Source organism: Cydia amplana, chromosome 7 (assembly GCF_948474715.1).
Source record: "Cydia amplana chromosome 7, ilCydAmpl1.1, whole genome shotgun sequence".
NCBI classification, from domain to species: domain Eukaryota; kingdom Metazoa; phylum Arthropoda; class Insecta; order Lepidoptera; family Tortricidae; genus Cydia; species Cydia amplana.
This window is the reverse complement of record NC_086075.1, coordinates 11,953,827-11,976,515: the sequence shown is the minus strand read 5'-3', so window position 1 is coordinate 11,976,515 and position 22,689 is coordinate 11,953,827. Positions and strand designations below refer to the sequence as shown.

At 40.5% G+C, this 22,689-nt stretch overlaps 4 protein-coding genes across 4 annotated transcripts; 2 read left to right on the top strand and 2 right to left on the bottom strand.

The window, feature by feature from the left end:
- Nucleotides 1-422: 422 nt before the first annotated feature.
- Nucleotides 423-2,624, bottom strand: LOC134649860 (ubiquinol-cytochrome-c reductase complex assembly factor 1). Its single transcript, XM_063504696.1, has 5 exons — nucleotides 2,510-2,624; nucleotides 2,261-2,428; nucleotides 1,859-2,137; nucleotides 800-994; nucleotides 423-578 (listed from the first exon to the last, which is right to left on the bottom strand). The coding sequence occupies exons 1-5, from the start codon at nucleotides 2,534-2,536 to the stop codon at nucleotides 498-500; spliced, it is 750 nt and encodes a 249-aa protein (XP_063360766.1). The 5' UTR covers nucleotides 2,537-2,624; the 3' UTR covers nucleotides 423-497.
- A 306-nt stretch (nucleotides 2,625-2,930) lies between these two features.
- LOC134649475 (ATP synthase subunit beta, mitochondrial-like) lies at nucleotides 2,931-4,642 on the top strand. Its single transcript, XM_063504230.1, has one exon. It carries the CDS (start codon nucleotides 3,026-3,028, stop codon nucleotides 4,577-4,579), a length of 1,554 nt encoding a protein of 517 aa, XP_063360300.1. The 5' UTR covers nucleotides 2,931-3,025; the 3' UTR covers nucleotides 4,580-4,642.
- Nucleotides 4,643-5,851: 1,209 nt separating this feature from the next.
- On the bottom strand, nucleotides 5,852-14,891 carry LOC134649765 (uncharacterized). The gene is made up of 10 exons (XM_063504595.1): nucleotides 14,647-14,891; nucleotides 14,127-14,317; nucleotides 13,872-14,033; nucleotides 13,270-13,530; nucleotides 12,931-13,102; nucleotides 11,452-11,599; nucleotides 10,877-11,033; nucleotides 10,173-10,386; nucleotides 7,992-8,777; nucleotides 5,852-7,470 (listed from the first exon to the last, which is right to left on the bottom strand). The coding sequence occupies exons 1-10, from the start codon at nucleotides 14,675-14,677 to the stop codon at nucleotides 5,852-5,854; spliced, it is 3,741 nt and encodes a 1,246-aa protein (XP_063360665.1). The 5' UTR covers nucleotides 14,678-14,891.
- A 742-nt stretch (nucleotides 14,892-15,633) lies between these two features.
- LOC134649529 (membrane-associated protein Hem) lies at nucleotides 15,634-21,354 on the top strand. Its single transcript, XM_063504294.1, has 2 exons — nucleotides 15,634-15,798; nucleotides 17,771-21,354. Exon 2 carries the CDS (start codon nucleotides 17,776-17,778, stop codon nucleotides 21,151-21,153), a length of 3,378 nt encoding a protein of 1,125 aa, XP_063360364.1. The 5' UTR covers nucleotides 15,634-15,798; nucleotides 17,771-17,775; the 3' UTR covers nucleotides 21,154-21,354.
- Nucleotides 21,355-22,689: the final 1,335 nt, after the last annotated feature.

The following is a 22,689-nucleotide window of genomic DNA, read 5'->3' as shown; positions in this document are numbered from 1 at the left end:
ATTCAGTTTTCTTTTTCAAAGTGGAGTAACACTTAGTTAGCCATGGACGCCACTGTGTCAAACAAAACTTAATGTAAGTAGGTAGATCTGCTGTAGAAAAAACTAGCACAGAACCTATATACCAGTTTTTCAAATAAATGTCGGGGCGTTCATACTCGTAGAACTTGGTACCCGCCAGCTTGCCTATTGTGCAAATTAACTTATCCCATAAGTAAAAAAAATGCCCCAATTAACCCTGGTTTGCTTAACAGGAGTCACGGGCTCACGGATATGTTCGCCGCGCTGCCGTAATACTAAAATGTCAAGAGTTTAACTCTTGGCTATGTATGATAAGGGTCCTAACCCAATTCTGAGTATTTTTTTTTCTAGAACGAACGTTTTTCTGCTTTATCCCGCATGACTGAGGTTTGAAGAATATACTTTAAATAACAATCCCTTCATTTTATTTATACATAACTACATATTTTACAGACTATAAACAAATAAATAAATTATTATTAATGTTTAAGTATACTTAACCAGGTAATTTCGGGTTTCCACTTCAGGTCTTCACTCGGTAGTTTGTCGAGTACTTTTAACTGAAATTAAAAGAAAATGTCTTGTTAGTTTTATGTAGAACACAAGTATGTAGTGTGATTAGATTGAAATTCCAATTTCGATGACAATGCAATAATAAATATGCTTGAAATGTGATTGTAATGAGAGATTAATCTCTCCTGAATTTAGTATGATCTACTATTATCAAAAAAAAATATTTATAATAAATACAGCAAAAACATGTTACAGCATTTATATTTACCTGATGTCGAATAAAATGGACAATCCTCTCAACATGTTCAACTTGCGTGTCCTCGGACATAGAATAGAACCTCCTCCACACAGCGGCAGCTAGGAGACGGTCATCAGAGAGGCCTTCATCGTAGCCCACAAGGGCAGCTTGGAACTGCTCAGACAGCTCTGACACCTGCTTTCTGGCTATAGCTGGGTTAGCTCCCTGTAATATTAATTATTTAATAGTCTTTAACACAAAAAATAGGAACAGAGAAAGGTTTAACCCTTAAATGCATAGTGTTGCCAAATGTCTACAAAGCATTCAACAGCTCACAGATTAAGGGTTAAACAAATTCTATTTGTTCCTATATATTTTTTCAATAGTAAAACTAATAAATTTTCCGAATCATTGCATAAATTTACGCAGTATTTTAATTTATAAAAATTACATTTGTTTATAGATGAAATGTTGGAAAACTTGGAAAAACCTGGAAGTTGATGATTTTTAGTATGTCATTTTGGGCAGATTTTTCGGGGTTTGTAATTATTTTATATTTAAAAACTTTATCATAGGTAACACAAATAGTGTACCTTTCTAATGGTAGTAAAAAATTTCATATATCTATTACTGAAAATTACATATTTACATAAATATGATTTAGCCAATTCAACTTCTAATACTGATTTCGCAGTGAAAATCGAAGTTATATTTTTTTTAAACTATTTTTCCTAGAATCGGCAAACAATTATGTGATACATATATTAATTTCGGGCAAAAAGAAAAAGTCATGCATTTAAGGGTTAAGCCTCCTTTTTGGGAAAATAATTTTACAAGGTAATTATTAAATATTTTTTCTACTCCAGCACTTTCTCTATGTATTGAAGTTTTATATATTATACCATATATTGTTGTCTGAGTACCCACAACAGCACAACACAAGTGTTCTTAAGCTTACTGTGGGGCTTAGTCAATTTGTGTAAGAATGTCCAATATTTCTGTTTAAAAGTTTACTATATAATAATAAATAAATAAATATTATATATATCCTAACATAAATATTAATTAAATATTTTATAGTACAATTACCTCCAACAACTTAATCCTATTTCCAACATCAGCCCACAGTGCCTCGATTATACAGTTTCTTACAAAAGATCCATCCCCTTTGAAATATTTTTTCTTCTCTTCTGCACTAGGAACAATGTCTTCCGCCATGTAACGGACCAGTAGCAGCCACACATGCAGCTCTGTTATTGTGAACCATGTGGCGAAGGTGTCGGGCAGATTGAGATTATCAAACCATTCTATGTATGCTACTTTATCTGGCACACTTTCATAGAGAAAATAACCTGTGAGTTTTAAACGCTGCAAGAACAAAAAAAAAATATTTTTCTGCCACGAAATAGAATATAAACTCATTTCATTTATACTATCCATATTATCTCTATTATAAAACAAGAAAAAGGATTTCAAATTCATAACACTTACTGTCCTGGACTGGTCCATCCAACCAACTGCTTTCATGAATTTCTTTACATAGCTATCTTCTACTGCTACTGAATTCTGTTGTCTCACTGGAGGTATCCCGGTGACAACACTAACAACCGGCCCTGGCTTTGCATAATCTTTAATGTGAAAACGCTGTTGCCATAGAACCTGGAGAGATATAAAACCACATTTATATGTCTAATATTACGGTGTAGCAGACATTTATCCAAAGGAAAAAGCTCTACTAACTCGGGATAAAATACGACTTCTAAACATTTTGTATGTTTAGGCGCTGTGTTAAAAATATAAGAATTAAAAACACATTATTCTGATCAGAAGAAATCCTATGTGAATCAAATCTAAATTTGACATTGACAAAGTACCCAGCTGACATTGACAATTCCGAAAAAACGTTACTCATTGTCTATAAGTTGCGTTCACAAGAAAATTATACTTTTAACAAAGATTGCAGAAAAGATCTTATGTAAATTTATGTAAAATCGATGTCATGTACCTATCCACAAACTTTAAGTTCTTGTAAATTAAAAATGATCAAAACGTACTGACAATATACTGATTAATCAAAGCTTTTACAGGAAGGGTTCTTGGCTTATATTATTTTGTCATAGTCTGACGGAAGTGGGTGGTGTTAGATAACGATTTATATTTTTGTCTATGACCGAAATTTTCTGCCATCGGTCGTGTTCACGTTACATAATTCCGGCCGCCGATTATTCCTCACCCAAGTGCTCCGGATAATCGAAAATGTTGGGGGCAGTAAGTAGGGTTGGAAGCGGCTTCTTAGCCGCCAAGTCTGTTGCCGAAAAGGCCGTCACAGAATGCGGCAAAATTGCTGCTGTCTCGGCCGTCAACAAGAGGGATTATGCTGCCAAAGCCGCAGCAGGCAAGGCGCAAGGTAAGGTGGTCGCGGTCATTGGTGCCGTTGTAGACGTACAGTTCGATGACAACCTGCCTCCCATCCTCAATGCCCTGGAAGTGCAGAACAGGCAGCCCCGGCTCGTGCTGGAGGTGGCGCAGCACTTGGGAGAAAACACGGTGCGCACCATCGCCATGGACGGTACCGAGGGTTTGGTGCGCGGACAGCCCGTGTACGATTGCGGTTCACCCATCCGCATCCCCGTGGGCGTGGAGACGCTCGGGCGCATCATGAACGTGATCGGCGAGCCTATCGACGAGCGCGGCCCCATCCCCACCGACAAGACGGCGGCCATCCACGCCGAGGCGCCCGAGTTCGTGGACATGAGCGTGGAGCAAGAGATCCTGGTCACCGGCATCAAGGTCGTGGACCTGCTGGCGCCCTACGCCAAGGGAGGAAAGATCGGCCTGTTCGGCGGCGCCGGTGTCGGCAAGACCGTACTCATCATGGAGCTCATTAACAACGTGGCCAAGGCTCACGGTGGTTACTCCGTGTTCGCCGGCGTGGGCGAGCGCACACGCGAGGGTAACGATTTGTACCAGGAAATGATTGAGTCTGGTGTCATCTCCCTCAAAGACAAGACCTCCAAGGTGTCGCTGGTGTACGGCCAGATGAACGAGCCCCCAGGCGCCCGTGCCCGTGTCGCCCTTACCGGTCTCACCGTGGCTGAGTACTTCCGTGACCAGGAGGGTCAGGACGTGCTGCTCTTCATTGACAACATCTTCCGTTTCACTCAGGCTGGTTCTGAAGTGTCTGCCCTGCTGGGTCGTATTCCTTCTGCTGTGGGTTACCAGCCGACCTTGGCCACTGACATGGGTACTATGCAGGAGAGAATCACCACCACCAAGAAGGGCTCCATCACCTCAGTACAGGCCATCTACGTGCCCGCTGATGACTTGACTGACCCCGCCCCGGCCACCACCTTCGCTCACTTGGACGCCACGACTGTGCTGTCGCGTGCCATCGCCGAGCTGGGCATCTACCCCGCCGTGGACCCTCTCGACTCCACCTCGCGTATCATGGACCCCAACATCATCGGCGCCGAGCACTACAACGTCGCCCGCGACGTGCAGAAGATCCTGCAGGACTACAAGTCGCTCCAGGACATCATCGCCATCCTGGGTATGGACGAGTTGTCCGAGGAGGACAAGCTGACGGTGGCGCGCGCGCGCAAGATCCAGAGGTTCCTGTCGCAGCCCTTCCAGGTGGCCGAGGTGTTCACTGGCCACGCCGGCAAGCTGGTGCCGCTCGAGGAGACCATCAAGGGCTTCTCCAAGATCCTGCAGGGCGAGTACGACCACCTGCCCGAGGTCGCCTTCTACATGGTCGGGCCCATCGAGGAAGTTGTAGCCAAGGCTGAGACCCTCGCCAAGAACACCTAAACTGTTATTGATGTGAATGGATGATGAAGTAATGTATTTCTTATTAAATCTAGTGATTACCTACTTTTTTTTTTTTATAGTTACATTTTTCCCATGCCTTTTCTATAAATTTACAGTTTTAGTACATTTTCGTATTCATTATACCCCTTACGTCGAATGTTTGTGCCTATGACAGTACTTCTAATTCTCATTTTTTAGAGCTTAATTTAAAAAAAAAACTTCAGGAGAAAAATATGTATTTAGCGTATTTTTATTACTTAAATGTTATCATGTGCTAAACTCCCAAAAAGTGTCTGCAAATATTTTACGTGAAAGCTACTCCATAATAAAAATAAACTATAGGGACCATCATTCGACGGGACAGGAGTAGCAGGTAATTTATATTATAACTTAAGTATTCAATCGTTTACCTGCTCGTTAATTTAACTTTCAAATATAGAGAAGTTTAATATTACGTAATAACAAGCAGTCAAGCAGTGCCATACTTTGAAGACATTTACCATAGAAATAGTTCTACGGCTACTTCGGACCATATTTTCACGGATTCGGATCGGACGTAGTGCGAAACCGCTCTAAGGGGTTATTAGGTCTATCCCTTTTCAGGACAATTTTTGCTAAGAAGGAAAAAGGTATGTACTTATTATTTTTAGATGTTTGTCCTCTCAATCACATGCTCTTTCGATTAACAGTCCGCCGGACGGTATCGGCCTGTCAGTTAGAACAAAAATTTGACAGTTCCGAACAACCCTTGATTAAGATTATACTGAGCAACTTTTACTAAGGGACCAACCCCGAAATCGCGGAACGACACGACGCAAACGGAACGCACCAGTCTAAACACCTAGTATTTGGCTACCTAGAAAACTAAATAGGAGTAGGTAATAATTACCATCTTCCGCACTGCTTTCAATTTGTGAACTTTATTGCTATGACATTAAGGTCCACAAATGGTCATTTAAGTGTGTTGCTGTTAGTACATCCAGTAGGTCTAGCACAACTTGCGTTCTCGCGCGCGAGTCCATACTTGAAGTCGCGCCAGATGTATGGAGTCGCACGCTAGAACGCAACTCATGCTAGACCGCCACGAATATTCACGAAGACTTCAGAAAAAAACAGATATAGGTCTTAATAATTGTAATTAACAACTAGGCAAGGTACACGCTAAAGATACTGTACATACATAATGTAAAACTAAAAAATCATATTCCTTGCACAAAACTCATTTTTAGTTGCACTATTGCTACATTTATAACTAACGAATCACAATCATTATTAGGATGCAGTGTCATTTGACATTGTAGAATCCGTACTACCAGATTCTTGAAGACTTATGGCATTATTAGACGAGGTACACGATCCAAGACTTAAACCTACCAAATCAGTATCCGGTTTCTGAATTACTGGTGATTCTTGAAGACTACAAGTGGAATTTGAATGAATATCCTTAACATTATCTGATTCCACAACAGCATTAGGAGTAGTATTATCTATCTCCTGGATATCCATGGGCTCAGGCATATTGCTACTTACTTGATTAACACAACCATCTTTTTCAATATTTTTAGTCGTTTCTGAAATGTCTCCACAGTCTGGGAGAGATTTAGTAACGTTAGAACTACTACTATCTATATCAATGTTATTGTTAGAATTAATTTTATCCACACTATTGCTGTTACAACTAGCATTCGTTTCAGCATTGTTTATTTCTCGTTTCTTGGTAGTAATCTCACTCGCGTAAGCAGGGCAGGATATTTTAGCTTCCGTGTCATTTGCAGTCTCTGGTCTAAGAGCCTGAACTATTATTTTACTATTGTTCACATTGTTATCAGGTACATTCCGTGAAATACTTCGTTCAACTTTGGGAACCTTTACCACAACTATTTGGTCATTAGAATTTTCTTCATTGGAAGTTGTACCCTTATTTTGCTCCTTTAATTTTATAGTTTGAAACTTCAGTGGAGTAGTAACAGAAACTCCATCTTTGTTCCTATTGATAGGTTTTATGAGGAGAATTTTAGTTTTCATTCCTGCTTTGGAGAAGTCTGAAATGTTTTTGTTTATAATAGGATTCTTCATGACTTCCAAACTTTGTCGGCGGAATTTTATAGGAATGTTTACTGCGGGTATATTAACTGCTTTTACGCTTTCATTTTGTTCAGAGTTAACAGGTTGTTCATTATCAATACTAGGTTTGTCGTTAGGTATGCTTATGGATGATTTAGCATCTGCTTTGCTGTTATTTGTCAACTCTTCGGCTATCTTGTTACTTTTTAAATCTTTAACAGAGAAAGTGTCCTGTATTTTCGGCATTTTATTTAAGCTTGGACCATCTTTTACTGTGTCTTCCGTTATGTCCTTTCTCGGCGATATTTTGTCTCCTCTCGACCCTTTAGGTATCATGGGTCTGGCAAATACATTGGAGAGTCTAAACTCCTTTTGAACATTAAATATTGGAGGGCCGAAGTTAGTAGTTTTCAATTCAGCTGCAGCCCTATCAACTGCTTTCTTTGAGAGCAACGCTAAAGCACCAACATGTTCTTTATTTATATTATCGTAATTACTTTGTAGTTCTTGTAGTAGCTTTTTCTTGGTTTGTATGGGCTTTACTGGTGTGACAATCTGAGAGTCCCTGTAACCTTGCGCTTCCATTTTCAAGAGGTTTGATAAATCGTATTCAAAGTCTTTATTCTTTGGTTTAGTCTTGTTACGGACAGGTCTCCGCGACACATAGGCAGAAGTTTGTCCTTTGTTGGCCTGCTTTGCGAGTTTCTCTTCAAGGTCGTCTATGTCAGACGAATTTTCTTCAAACGCTTTAACATTTGACGGTGATTCACTACCCTCGATGTTATTTGTACTGTCTGTACCTTCCTCCTTGATATTGTCTGATTCACCTGCAAACAATATTTTAGACGTTCAAGTTACATTACTGATGTAGGAACAGAAATTAGTAAAAACTGTAATAAGATTAAATAATTTTCGGATAATGCTATCAAGCGTTATCGAAATCCATTCTTACTTTTACTACCGCTTAAGCAATTCAAATTAAGCTTATTCTAAGGTTGCGGACAAGCGGAAAGCCAGCTCGGGCCTGCGCGGCGTGAGCGGTGGTTCGAGCGACTCTTATCTAAATGAATTGTATAGACTTGATTGACCCACAAATGGTCTCGCCGGAAGATCAGCGCTGACTTTCGGGTCAGTATTATGCTGAGGCGAGCCCATTTCGTGGTAAACTTTAACGCTTACCAAGTTTTTGAATATTTGTAGTTTTTAGTTATACTCTTGTATGTAATTTTAGTTTTAAGTTTATCACGAATAAAATACTTGATTCTGATTCTGATTGAATCTGTATTAGACGGTCGCGTGCGTCCGTTCCGCGGCCTTATACAATATGTAAAAGTATCCATGAACGTACCATTCTCCTTCCTCTTCTTGCCACCACTCCTATTGTGGTACATCTTCCGTTTCCGGGCGCCCACCTCGCGCGTGCTGCTCGACGAGCTGTCGTCGCTCGAGCACCGGCTCGGCCGCCGCCACTCCGCACCATCTTCATGCACATCACTTTCCTCGACCGGCTCCGCCAGCTCTGTAGCCTCGGGACCGTCGAGCGCCTTCACTGTGCTGAAGTAGAAATCTGAATCGCCTTTCAGTTTATGAACAACTTTCACGTGCTCGGGCAGTTTTTCGAAGTCATAGTTCTTGAAGTTGCATAGTTTGCAAGCGTAGCGCATCCATTTGTAGTGGCCGGCCATGTGCTCGTGTAACTCTTGTGCTCGCGTGTGCTTTGCGTCACATTTCTTACAGAGTAGCTTATCCATATCCACGTCCCCTCGCAATCTTTGCTTGAAAGCGGCCAGGTTACTTTTCTCAGCTTGATGCGCGAATGGAAGTCTGAGCTTGGTCTTCTTTTCCGTCTGCGGTTTGACTATTTTTTCAGGGGACTCTATGCTGTCACTGGATCTGTCATCGATTATATCCATAGTGGCTTCTTCCAGGACATTTTCACGGGCTTCGGGCTTCTTTTGTGTAGGTATAACTTCGGTTTCACCGTCTTTCACAATCCGGTTGGGAATTGGGTCGGTGCCTTTTTCCTCCGTTTCAACATCCTTTTCAACCGGAACGGGAGTTTTCTCAGTAGATTCCGCGTCATTCTCCGGTGCTTTAGCCAAATTTTGATTTTCCTCGTCGGTTTGTTTGTTTTCTGAAAGGAAATATAGGTAAATAAAAATATTATCGACCAGGGATGTTGCGGATGCCGATTTTTTGACATCCGCGGATGCGGATGCGGATTTTTAAAGGCTCACATCCGCGGATGCGGATTTTTAAAGGCTCACATCCGCGGATGCGGATGTCAAGATAGTACCATAAAAAATGTCAAATATTACATTTTAGTAATTTTAATTTCAAAAAACCGGCCAAGTGCGAGTCGGACTCGGGTTCCAAGGGTTCCGTACATTAAGTCCCACTCACGCTTGACTGCTCATTTCTAATAGGTTTTTTTGGTTAATGACTAAATTACTTAGCAGTCTAGCACGCCGATGCTAAGACGTTCCTGTACCGACCTGTTCCACATCCGCATCCGCATTAAATCCGCATCGATTTTATGCGGATGCGGATGCGGATGTTGAAAATAATGCGGAAGTTCCGCGGTTGCGGATGCGGATATTCGCAACATCCCTGTTATCGACCAGGAAAACGAGACCTATGCCACTAACATCGACCACATAAGGTACTCATATTACGATATCAATCATAGCAATCATTCTGACACTGTGCGCAACAAGGTCCGCCCGGTGCCCGAACGAGGGAGCAACCCACTGACAATCCAACCTCTAGACTGAGCTTAGGCCAATTCTTTCATGAAACCGATGTTGCCAAAAATACGGGGGTGCGGGGGGGACGAGGTGAGCGAATCCCGTGCCGTGATTGGTCCGTTCAAAGCATAGAGAAAAAAATACATAGAGTGCTCACTCCATACATCAGTTCAGACTATTAATTTCAGTGTCTACATCTAGCATCGAGTAGCGGAACTATCAGTACTGCTACTTGACAATAGATGTAGCACCGACCGGAAAGTCTTATCTCAACATCATAAGACTTTCCGGTTGGTGGCTACATCTATTGTCAAGTAGCAGTACTGATAGTTCCGCTACTCGATGCTAGATGCTAATAGTCTTTTTGGTACTAAAACTGATGTATGGAGTGAGCACTCTATGTATTTTTTTCTCTATGGTTCAAAGACACGCACCAATCACGGCACGGGATTGACTCGAAGATGGAGTAACGCTACCGTATGTGTGGCAGAGGGGGTAGCGCGACTATGCTATGTCTAGAGCTTGGATTGTCTGTGGAGCAACCTCTCCATTAGCAGTCGGGTTCCGCTCGACTCACCCGTGTCCTTGAGCGGGTTGCCGGTAGGCCCCTTGTGGTAGTCCTTGCGGATCTGTATCTCGATGCGCTTGGCGTCGGGGCGGCGCGCCAGGGCCCGGCAGCGCGGCTGGCAGGTGTGCGTGTGCGCGGCGAGCGCGGCGCGGCGCTCGAACGAGAGAGCAACCTCTCAACCTCTCCATTAGCAGTCGGGTTCCGCTCGACTCACCCGTGTCCTTGAGCGGGTTGCCGGTGGGCCCCTTGTGGTAGTCCTTGCGGATCTGTATCTCGATGCGCTTGGCGTCGGGCCGGCGCGCCAGGGCGCGGCAGCGCGGCTGGCAGGTGTGCGTGTGCGCGGCGAGCGCGGCGCGGCGCTCGAACGTGCGCCCGCACCCGCCGCAGCGAGGCAACTCGCCGTCGCCCTCCATGTTGTCCATCCATGCCTGTTATCCAAATATCACATTTATTAGATACATTGCTTTGAAAGTGTTCTTTTACGTTGAGAGACATAGGATTCGCACATGCGTTAGGCATCGCGCGGGGTGCGGAAGAGACGAATCGGAAGTAATATTTAGGGCTAGTTCCACTAACCCCATTTAGCGAACTGATCAACGTCAATCCGCAGTGTAGTTTGAAACTTCCAATACGAAAAAATTTAGCGAACGCGTTAACGGTGACAGACGGTTTGGTGCAACCGACCCTTAGTAGCGACAGAGAGTTATGAGTGACTCATTGCACATTGTATTTATTGCGCAGCGCCAATACCTACATAGCTCGAGGATGTATTGGCATTGGCATAATGTCCATAGTGAGGGTTATTAGTACCTACTTTCACCCTCACTTTTAATTTATTTCGACTAAGTACGGGGAAAGTAAAAGACATTCGAAAGGACACAGAGTTTGCTTATGATTATCACTGCAACATTTTCATACCTGATTCTCCTGATCTAATCTCTCTTCTTCAGAAATCTTTTGCGGTGTAATCGGTTTGGAATTCTTCTTTTTCTCATAAAAAGCCGGAGGGTTGTTCATCCTAAAAGCTTTCGCTTGGATGGCATCTCTCAGCCTTCTGATCTGTGCTGCTGATTTTCTAGAAAAATTGAGATTGATTAAATTTGCTCATCATATTTTAAACAGTCTAACTGTACACCATGTAATGTTCCTTAAAAAATTTAAGGGTCCCCAACCCGCTTTGGGCAAGCGTGGCGACTATAGCCCACTCTCTTGCATAAGAGGAGGCCTGTGCCCAGTAGTGGGATGCATGTAATTTATTATTCTTTATTCTTTATTTCATTGTAGCCATGTTCATAATACAGTAAGGTGTTACAAGTATAAAGCGGTAGGTACATGACACCCTGTAAGGGCACACAATATGATTATCCTTAAACTAAAAACATATATGTACATTAACTTAACTTATTTTATTTTAGGTATATTGCGCATGTATCCCGTACCATAACAGTGCGAGTTAAATTTATTTATTACATATATTATATCTATAAAATTACCTGTGTACTTTGAAAAGATGTCGGTAAACGCTCCATGAGGTGGAGAATATCTCAAGACAATCAGGACACGGGAACACCAGCCGGTTCTCCAGGTGCTTGTACTTCATGTGGAACTTCAGGGTCTTCTGCGTAGAGAACTGCATGTCGCCTGGATAACAACAATACATATTTAGTAATAGCATAGAGAAAAAAATACATAGAGTGCTCACTCCATACATCAGTTCAGACTATTAATTTCAGTGTCTACATCTAGCATCGAGTAGCGGAACTATCAGTACTGCTACTTGACAATAGATGTAGCACCGACCGGAAAGTCTTATCTCAACAGCATAAGACTTTCCGGTCGGTGGCGACATCTATTGTCAAGTAGCAGTACTGATAGTTCCGCTACTCGATGCTAATAGTCTTTGTGGTACTAAAACTGATGTATGGAGTGAGCACTCTATGTATTTTTTTCTCTATGGTAATAGTAGGTACACAGGTACAGGTAGGTAGGTGGGTGGGTAGTACTTATATTATTACGGGCACTTAAGTAGGGTAGGGCACCCAAACAACTTCTTTTTTCAGAATTCTTAGTACTATATTTATATTTATTTGCCTTCAAGTGTGCCAATAACAGGTAGCTTTACCCTATACATCAAGTGATTAGGGTATGTGGTTATTACTAGGTTTTCTCTTTGTTTGCAACTCTACATTCCACAAAAAAATCCTTAGCTTGGCCTTCGTTAAAACAACATTTAAATGAAGACCACCAACTTTATTTCCCCTCTGTCATATGAGTCATATCACCTCTCTTTGACCAAGGGCACAGAATAAATAATAGTACTAGGTACAGAAGACTCACTCTATAACAAAACGCGTCTGTCACGATCAGGACAGATAGTGCCGCTAGGTGGCGACAGCGCCACGCGCGGTTATGGCTAGCCACCAAAATTAGTGTGGAACGGATGTACTTTTAGCTACCTGTAGCAAAGCGACGAAATCGCGGAGTGACGAGCCACGCCTGCCAAGGGGTGTACCTAGTTCTTTATATATTTCAAAGCATTATATAACCAATAGGTATGTACTGTTAACGTCACAGATATGTCCATTTTCGCCCTATTACAAAGGAGTAAGGTGTGATCTTTGACGTCAACTGTACATACATTATGTTATGTCACAATCATAACATAACAACATAATCATAATTATGTGTCAAGAACATATCAGCACATTTAGTAACACAAGTAATAGGTATATAAAGCTGGAAACAAATTATCGGACGCGCGCGACATAAAAGTGTGCACAGTCAGGAACATCCAGCGCGCCAGATTTCTGTCGGATGTCCGAAGGCTTAAGGTTACGTCCACGGCTTACCTCCGATAGTTTGCACAGTTCAGTGTATATTCATTATCTAGATACCTATAAGTCGCGGCTGTGAGCCGCGTCCGTCAGCCGCGTCCGATAATTTGTTTCTAGCTTAACTGATATTGTACATACATATCTTGCATTTCGGCACGCCGTCCTCATCACTATCCTCGTCATCACTAATTTGTATGACATTGTCCGAGTCTTCGGTCTTGTCAGCATTCAGTGAACTTTGCACATTGAATGACCCGTCACGTTGTAGGACTGCATTGTCTCTTGATATTATGTTGTCTATTTCCTGGACCTTAAATTAAATTTACATATGTATAAGTATTGTGTAATACTCAAATTTGAGTTTGAAAACATATCAAATTATTTTCTTAATTAAATACTTTTACAAGCCAGTTTGCAAAGGACAAAGTTGTGTCCTAAAGTTGGTAAATACATATACTTAAACAATATTATACATACTTGAGCAAGCATATTGTCATATTTGTTCTCTTCGTAATGACTCTGAAAGACTGCTACAGAACTGTTTGGTATTTTCTGTAATGTTACTTGCTGTTCATCAAAACTGTATCTGCCCTTGATTTTTGTAAGTTTTTCCATTATTCCGGTCAAGTCTTTTGTAAGAGGAATCCGGTCTTCATTCTCATCGGACACCAAGTCGGTAACTTTCAAGGAATCTTGATAAGCTTCTTCCACCTGCTTTATTTTTAACATTTCATTTGCCTGAAAAATAATCAGTAGGTATGTTATACATCTAAGTAATGTCGTCAGGTCCCCACAGAAAACCAGCGCCACGGTTTGCCGCGGCATTATGCTGAGTGGGGATCCTATTTTAGCGTCCAAATGTCCTTTATGTCTGCATGCTTTTATTTTTTTCTTTGTATTCATGTTGTGGCGTTAAAATAAATGTATTTCTTCTTCTTATAATGTTTTGTGGAGGAGGTTTATTCTTTAGAATAAGAATAATACCTATTTAAATCCAACTTTCTTTTCTGGTTTTTTTAAGTTAAAGATATGACTTTATAAAAGTAACCTCGATCAAAACAGACATTTGAGATACTTACTGCTGAATTATTTTTGGAAAAATGACTGTGAACTGATGAGTTAAATTTCTCTTTACAGTAAACGCGTTTGTGAGATATGAAATTCGCCAAACTTCGGAATATATTGCGACATACTTTGCACTCATATAGTAAATCACATTCATTGGCTAGAAGACTCTTTAACTGAAAAATGCACATAAATATTAAATTTTAAGTAAATCAATAGCTCAAAGATTTTAATCTCAAAAATTACTATCATATAGATGTTATACTTACTTCTTCTGTAGCGAAATCAAATATTTTCCTTGCTTGAGCAAATCCTGTGATACTGGTTAACACAGGTTTTCTTAGCAAAGAAAAGTCATGATCTTCAGTGTCTTCAGTATTACTGTTTAAAGTTTTATTTCCTTTGGTCCTATCATCTTTTCGTGCCTTCGTGTTAATTTTAGTCCCAGCCATATCGAAATCTATTAAAAAAAAAACAAAATAATATGAGTAACACAGGTACCTACTTAATTGTGATTCAAATTATGTTGTATATTCGCGAAATATGTATTATTGAATTAATCCAATGTAATTTTATTGAAATTTTTCTCGGTAGTATTAGCGAACAATACGTGAAGTTCAATACTGACCAACGAACATGACATGTAGTGGTAGGTACTGACATAGGCATGGCATGTTATTTATATATTTAGATACACACCGATTTACCTAATAGCGCGAAGGTTTTTTAACGAAGTTGTTGAAACAATACATTAGATACGAAATAATTACTAGAAAAACTACGACTTACCTGATACTTGAATCGAGCATGGTAAAACCATGAACTATACCTACCGATAGTCTCTCCCTTGAATTTCAAAGCTAACACAACTTTGAATGGTATTTTAACACAGAAGTCTTACGTTTTATGAGTCGCCGAAGACTATGGATATATCAAAATGCTTCTACTCACATGGATATCCCCACAACCGCTAACATGAAATCCGAGTTTTCCGACAAAAAGCCTTCCTTCACGCCTCCATTTTCAACAAATGAATACCTACCTAGATCTATTCAGTTATAGAACGTAACATTTGTTTTTCTCACAAATATATTTTTATGATTTACGAAGGGTTTTACAAACCAAGATAAACACTATTTTTAGAAGAAAGCTACAGTAATTTTTTTTACCAATATAAAAATACACCGTATAAATAATAAATTTATTTCGATTAATTTTATTTACAAATGGTTATTTTCTTATTTTATTTATGTGGCAACACTGGTCCTGGCATGAACGGCTAGTGACGGCTAGGCATGGCTTGTGGCTCGGCTGGGCAAGCCAAGCGGGGCAAGCACCAAGCAAGCACGTTTGGTTATTGGTTCGCTATTGATGCTTGTTTTAAATCAAAAAGAAAATCTTTAGAGTTTAATACTAAAACTTAACCAAAGGTACTTGTGATATCATCATGGCCGTAACCGTTGAACGTCACGGTGCGCCGCACCCATAAGCGAGAGCGAGAAAGATATACATATCTGTTTCTCGCTCTCACTTATCGGTGCGGCGCACTAAGGTCGCGGTGCGGTGCGGTAGTGTGTTATGACTTGTGAAAGTGGTGGTGAAAGTGGCCAAATTTTATTGGCTTTTGTGTCCGCACCACACGATTTGATCGGTAAATTTTAATCAGATTGGCGAAAAATATATCTCGTCTAGACTGGCCTTTACCTACGTCAATGTTGCAATGTTTAAATAATACTGCGCGTCCTTCATCACAGCAGCAAGCAACCCAGTAACAACTGTCAAATCAATTTGTCAACTACTGCAGAGAAGACACTCCCTGTTCCTTATTTTATGATTAAATCAATTTTTCTGGTAAATTATGTGCACAATCGAGTGATTTTTGATAACGGTGGAACATGATCAACTACCGCTAGTATTTGACGTGTCGTGTTGCATTTACAAGTAAGTAGTAAATACCTTTGACCGTGGTTCCCAGGAATGTTTATCGAACTCAATATCCGCCGAGTGGTTCTGATTTCAGCCTTCCGGGACCCAAGCAAACTAACATAGGTTTAATGTTACCTATTTTATTAAGTTTATAATACTGTACAGGATCTCATAGTGTGAACTATTTTGATTATCACTAATGTTGTGCCATTAGTAATACGGTTTCGAGTAATTTGTTTCATTCAATCAACAAGACTAGTGAGCTGGTGACCTCATACACACATTCTATGCTTTAGGTATTATTTCACTCCATACATTCCTAATGAAATTTTCTATTGTATTTGTTATTTTTATGGCAAATACATAATTGTTAGTATATTATGTTAGCTAAAATTTGTAAATTTTTTCTTACTCACACTGTCATTTGCTGATATGATAATAAATAAGGTATGAATGCTATTATGTTGGACATATAAATAATCTTGTTAAGGCGGCCAGCCTGTTGGTGTGCCACATAAACATAGACACTGGCATAGGAAGGAACCCTTTTTTTATGTTCTAAACCAGTTAATTTGACAAGAACTTTGTGGAAATATTCTCCTAATAACTGGTTTAAAAATAATGGTTTTTTGAGCAAAACCGAAATTGAAAAGGTTTTGCGCCAAGTACATGATAACGGTTTGGAAATTTAGAAAGCTTTCCGAGCTTTGATTGAAACATTTGAGAGGCAAAAGTATGGAAAAAGACAGATGTGTAAATAATGTTATATGCCCCACAAAAAAAAAGAAAATCATGAAATCTAACTTTATGCACTTTCTGTATCTCAGAAACTAAAATTGATAAAAATACCAGAGTCAGTTTGTCAGAAAGATAATTTATTATATACCGTTATGTTAAAATGTCATTTTGGTTGGATGTTCATTTTTGACATTATGGAATTTGAGTTGAGAAATGCCCGTTCAATTGAATGAAACAAAAATTTTCCCAATCTCAGTAAGTTAAATTCAATAGACATGAGTAAGCTTTTTCAATCTGTATATATTTTTCCATTAATTTTTTTATATTTATAACAGTTACATAATATTATTTTATTTTAATATTTGGAATCAATGGGGTTGGCCGATCGAAGTATTTAGCAGATGGCGCCAGCATAGCTTGCCCTAGAATTGTGTAAAATTTTTGTTTTTTTTAATGCCCTAGATGCCAGCCCTTTAAGCCAAATCTCATAGAAAAAAGGGGCAAGCTATGATGGCGCCATCTATGCAAATCTTTGACAGGTGCCAACCCTTCTTATAAGTTATATGTGACACCGTAAGATTGTGAACCCGTTAGTTTATAATCTAACGTAGGTTAGGTTAGTTTATAATCTCCCTACCCTCAGTTTATAATCTAACTAGCGAGATTATAATCTGACGAGTGTTTACAATTTTACGGTGATATATGCATAGGGGAGCAAATAAAACTTCTAAAAATGTTATTACCTAACATTAAGAATATTTGTTACTGTTTGCTGAGTTATCAGTGTGATGTGGCCTGTGAGTCATTAGTTACCTAATTCTAAATTATAAGTTAAATATTGAATTAACAAATCACATGTTTATCAAACAGTAAACTAAAAACCACCATTTGGCTACAAATGTACCTACTGTTCAAAAACAGGAAATCAATAGTATAGGCACATTTTGTGTTATTATTTCCAGTAGATTATGCATATAAGGGCGCGTGTACACGAGCCCGTGCGGCGGCGGCGCGGCGGTGGCGCGGAGGCGGCACAGTGTACACGCGCCCTAATGATAGCCAGAAGTTGAGTCATGTTGTATTCCAGTTTAAACCTTTAAACCCCCTGTCCCTGCAATTTGAAGAAAATCTAAGCTAAATGCTTGCATAAGGGATATTTTCCACTGATGTGTATTTACTCTAAATACTGAGATTTATGCTAAGTATAGGGAAGTGGCCAGTATTTAAAAAATGTTTTGTTCTTTTTCAGTAAACATGTCTACAATGTCAAGGTCAGTCCACATCAGCCAGCAGAAGCTGGCGGAGAAGCTCATAATCCTCAACGACCGCGGCATTGGTATGCTCACACGGATCTACAACATCAAGAAAGCCTGTGGAGATGCTAAATCCAAACCCGCATTCTTATCTGACAAAACTCTTGAATCATCAATCAAACACATTGTCCGAAGATTTCCAAACATAGACGTGAAGGGCCTTCAAGCCATTTCCCAGATTAGAAATGATATAATCAAGTCTCTCTCATTGTACTATTACACCTTCGTAGATCTTTTAGATTTCAAAGATAATGTTAGTGATCTACTCAACACAATGGCGGCGTGTCAAGTTACGCTTGACTTGACTCTCAACTTCGAGCTGACAAAGAATTACCTCGACTTGGTCACCACTTACGTGGCCTTGATGATCTTGCTCTCTCGCGTTGAAGACCGCAAAGCAGTTTTGGGTCTTTTTAATGCCGCGCATGAAATGGTCCACAACCAAATAGATGGCAGTTTCCCGCGTCTGGGACAACTGATTGTTGACTACGACGCTCCATTAAAAAAACTGTCAGAGGAATTTGCTCCCCATCAAAAATTGTTGGCCAGTGCCTTAAATTCCTTGTGGCATGTGTATCCAGCGAGAAATATGACTGCAGAGCACTGGAGATCAGAGCAGAAGTTGAGTTTAGTTAGCAATCCGGCGCAGCTCCTTAAACCGTCAGAAACGAACACTATGTCTTGTGAATATGTATCATTAGAATCCTTGGAGAGATGGGTCATATTTGGTTTTGCGCTTTGTCATCAAATGCTGTCGCAAGATCATGCCAATAAGATGTGGGTAAGTGCCTTGGAGTCTGGTTGGGTTCTAGCATTATTCCGTGACGAGGTGATCTACATTCACACTTACATTCAAAGTTTCTTTGACGGAATAAAAAGCTATGGGAAAAGAGTATCTGAAGTAAAAGATTGCTATCACCACGCCGTGCAGAAGGCAGGATATAAGCATAGAGAAAGACGAAAGTTTTTACGAACAGCTCTAAAGGAACTAGGTCTCATCTTGACTGACCAGCCTGGTCTGTTGGGTCCGAAAGCCCTGTTAATATTTATTGGACTGTGCTATGCTCGAGACGAAGTGTTCTGGCTGTTGCGCCACAACGATAATCCGCCGCAGAAAGTAAAAGGCAAGGCCGCCGAAGACTTGGTAGACCGTCAGCTCCCGGAGCTTCTGTTCCACATGGAAGAGTTAAGAGCTTTGGTTCGAAAATACAGCCAAGTTATGCAGAGATACTATGTCCAGTATCTGTCTGGATTTGATGCTGTGGCTTTGAATCTAATGATACAAAATCTCCAAGTATGTCCAGAGGATGAAAGTATTATACTGTCATCTCTGTGCAATACTGCTGCCAATATGAATGTAAAACAGGTCGAAGATAACGAACTCTTTGATTTCCGAGCTTTCCGATTGGACTGGTTTAGATTGCAGGCTTACACTTCAGTTGGTAAAACTCCTTTGAATCTGGTTGATCATAGAGAACTAGCGCAATTCATAGACAAAATGGTCTTCCATACTAAAATGGTTGACAATCTCGATGAAATAATGGTCGAAACATCCGATTTGTCCCTGTTCTGTTTTTACAGTAAGATATTCGAGAGCCAATTCCACATGTGCCTCGAATTCCCTGCGCAGAACAGGTATATCATCGCATTTCCCTTGATTTGTAGTCACTTCCAGAACTGCACGCATGAGTTATGCCCTGAAGAAAGACATCATATTCGAGAACGCAGTTTATCGGTGGTAAATATATACCTGGATGAGATGGCAAAAGAGGCAAAAAACATTATCACAACGATCTGTGACGAGCAATGCACAATGAGCGACAAGTTGCTTCCTAAACACTGCGCACAAACAATTGCCCATTTGGCAAACAGGAAAAAGAAAGACAAGAATAAGAAAAACACGATTGAAATCGTTAAGCCTGGAGCAGAGAGTTACAGGAAGACTAGAGAGGAATTGACCACCATGGACAAGCTGCACATGGCGCTGACAGAACTTTGTTTTGCCATTAACTACTGCACTACGGTGAATGTTTGGGAATACACATTCGCTCCCCGGGAGTACCTTCACCAGCATTTAGAGAACAGATTCTCGAAGGCGTTGGTTGGGATGGTCATGTTCAACCAAGACACCAGTGAAATTGCGAAGCCATCAGAGTTACTGGTTAGCGTCAAGGCATACATGAACGTATTGCAAAGCGTCGAGAATTACGTGCACATCGATATTACAAGAGTGTTCAACAACTGCCTGCTGCAACAGACGCAAAATATGGATAGCCACGGGGAGAAGACGATTGCGTCGTTATACACGCAGTGGTATTCTGAAATCTTACTAAGAAGAGTAAGTGCCGGGAGCATCTGTTTTTCGATGAACCAGAAGGCGTTTGTGAGCCTGACCGCAGAAGGGGCCATTCCATTCAACGCTGAAGAATATTCCGATATTAATGAACTGCGAGCCCTGGCTGAACTCATCGGGCCGTACGGCATGAAGTTACTGAGCGAAACCTTGATGTGGCACATATCGAGCCAAGTCCAGGAGCTGAAGAAACTTGTAGTCCAGAACAAAGAAGTACTTCAGATGCTCAGAACAAACTTTGATAAACCGGAAATAATGAGAGAACAGTTCAGGAGGCTGCAACACGTGGACAATGTTTTGCAAAGGATGACAATAATTGGCGTAATTTTGAGCTTCCGCCAGGTGGCGCAAGAGTCTTTGCTTGATGTATTGGAACGGCGAATTCCGTTCCTGATAAGTTCTATTAAAGACTTCCAGCAGCAGCTGCCCAGCGGCGACCCCATGCGGGTGATATCGGAGATGTGTTCCGCCGCAGGGTTGTCCTGCAAAGTGGACCCTACTCTAGCGTCTGCGCTGCGGCAGAACAAAGCCGAGCAGGAAGAGGAGGAACACCTAGTGGTGTGTCTGCTGATGGTGTTCGTGGCCGTGTCGCTGCCGAGACTCGCGCGCAGTGAGGGATCCTTCTACAGACCATCTCTCGAAGGACACGCAAACAACATTCACTGCATGGCACCTGCGATCAATCACATATTTGGAGCATTGTTTACCATATGTGGGCAAGGCGATATTGAGGATCGCATGAAGGAATTCTTAGCTCTCGCGTCTTCGTCCCTATTACGCCTGGGACAAGAAACGGACAAAGAAGTCATCAAAAATCGTGAATCTGTTTACTTGCTGCTCGATCTCATAGTACAGGAGTCGCCATTCTTGACTATGGATTTGTTGGAGTCTTGCTTCCCATATGTACTGATACGTAATGCTTATCATGAGGTTTACAAGCAAGAACAAATGCTTTTGCATTCGTAAAAATATTTGTAAGGCTATAACATATGAAAGACAATTGTAAATTGAGCATTCGATTTTATATAAAATGCGTCAATTTTTTTATACTTTATTGTTGTAGATAAATTTTAACAATATAATTAATATAATTTATGAAATCCCGCCTTTGTTGCACTTACAAAGTTTAGATGAGCTTTTTCAGTTTCTTCGTTTTATATCTTTATGCATTTATTTCATTCGGTAGAGATATGTGGCATTTGATTGTTATAGGCGGATTAGACTCTCGCGCGAGCCACGAGACGAGCCGCGAGCCGCGCCACGAGACGCGAGTGTAAGCGGTGGGCTCGCGGCTCGTCTCGTGGCTCGCAAGCTCATCGAGGTAATATAATTTAAACACTAACGGCACGACATAAGGTTTATAACCGAATGACAAGCTGAACGCGAGTGTAAGCGGTGGACTCGCGTCTCGTGGCGCGGCTCGCGGCTCGTCTCGTGGCTCGCGCGAGAGTCTAATCCGCGTATTATACCTACAAAAAGAATGAATGATTAAAAATAAATTGGTACCTAACTCTTCTAGATTCAACGTGCTCACGAGGAACCCGAAAGATTTTAACAGTGTATTCCTAATCATATTTAGATACTTACTAAAAAGTCCTATAAACATTTCTGTAATTCGCCAAGTTTCAGGGTTAATACCAATTGCAAAAAAAAAACATTTTTTATTGTTACCTACTTAAAAGCCGTTACACACTATCGCACCGCACCCACCCATATGTGAGAGCGAGAAAGATAATACCAAATACTACCTACTATACGACGCTGACTGTACATTGAAAAATAGAAAAAAAAATTTTTGTTGTTTTTGTTTGTTTTTTGTTCTACCTACTCATAACATTTTTTCCTTCTTTTGGCTTTATAAATGCGTTGTCAAAATCTTTCGGGTTCCGCGTGAACACGCTGTATACCTGAGGCTGTATCCACTGAATTCTAATTGCGTACTTTGTTAAATGTAGATGTATTCGTCATCACTCAGATGCTATAATAAAATTAATAAAGGTTAGGTACTACTTATTCCACGCCTACATTCTGTTATAAAGACTGGTCCGAATATTCCTGTCGTGTTTGTAATTATGAATAAGAATTATTATTTAAGCTGTTAGGTATAAACTAAGAGATTCAATTTATTATGTTATTTGCTATACTTATTTAAGTTAAAAAAACTGCCCGCCTTGGTCGTCTTACAAAAAAAAGTATGAACAACTTTGAATGTCATATACTAATTAATTGGATGAAAATAGATTCGGGATGGCCTCTGCCATGGAATTGAATATTTTTTACTGATAAAAGTGTAAGTGAAAGATGTTTCAAAAGCTTTTTCACCTCAGCAGCTCGAACAAGGGTACTTTGATTCTTAAAAACAGTGAGCAAAATGCGATTTTGCTCACTGAGTGAGACAAAATGACATTCAAGTGACCTTTATAGTCAAATGTCATTTCAACATGCGGGGTCTAATAAAATTTCGAAATACTTGGGTTCTATTATCTCTGTCCCTTTCACACT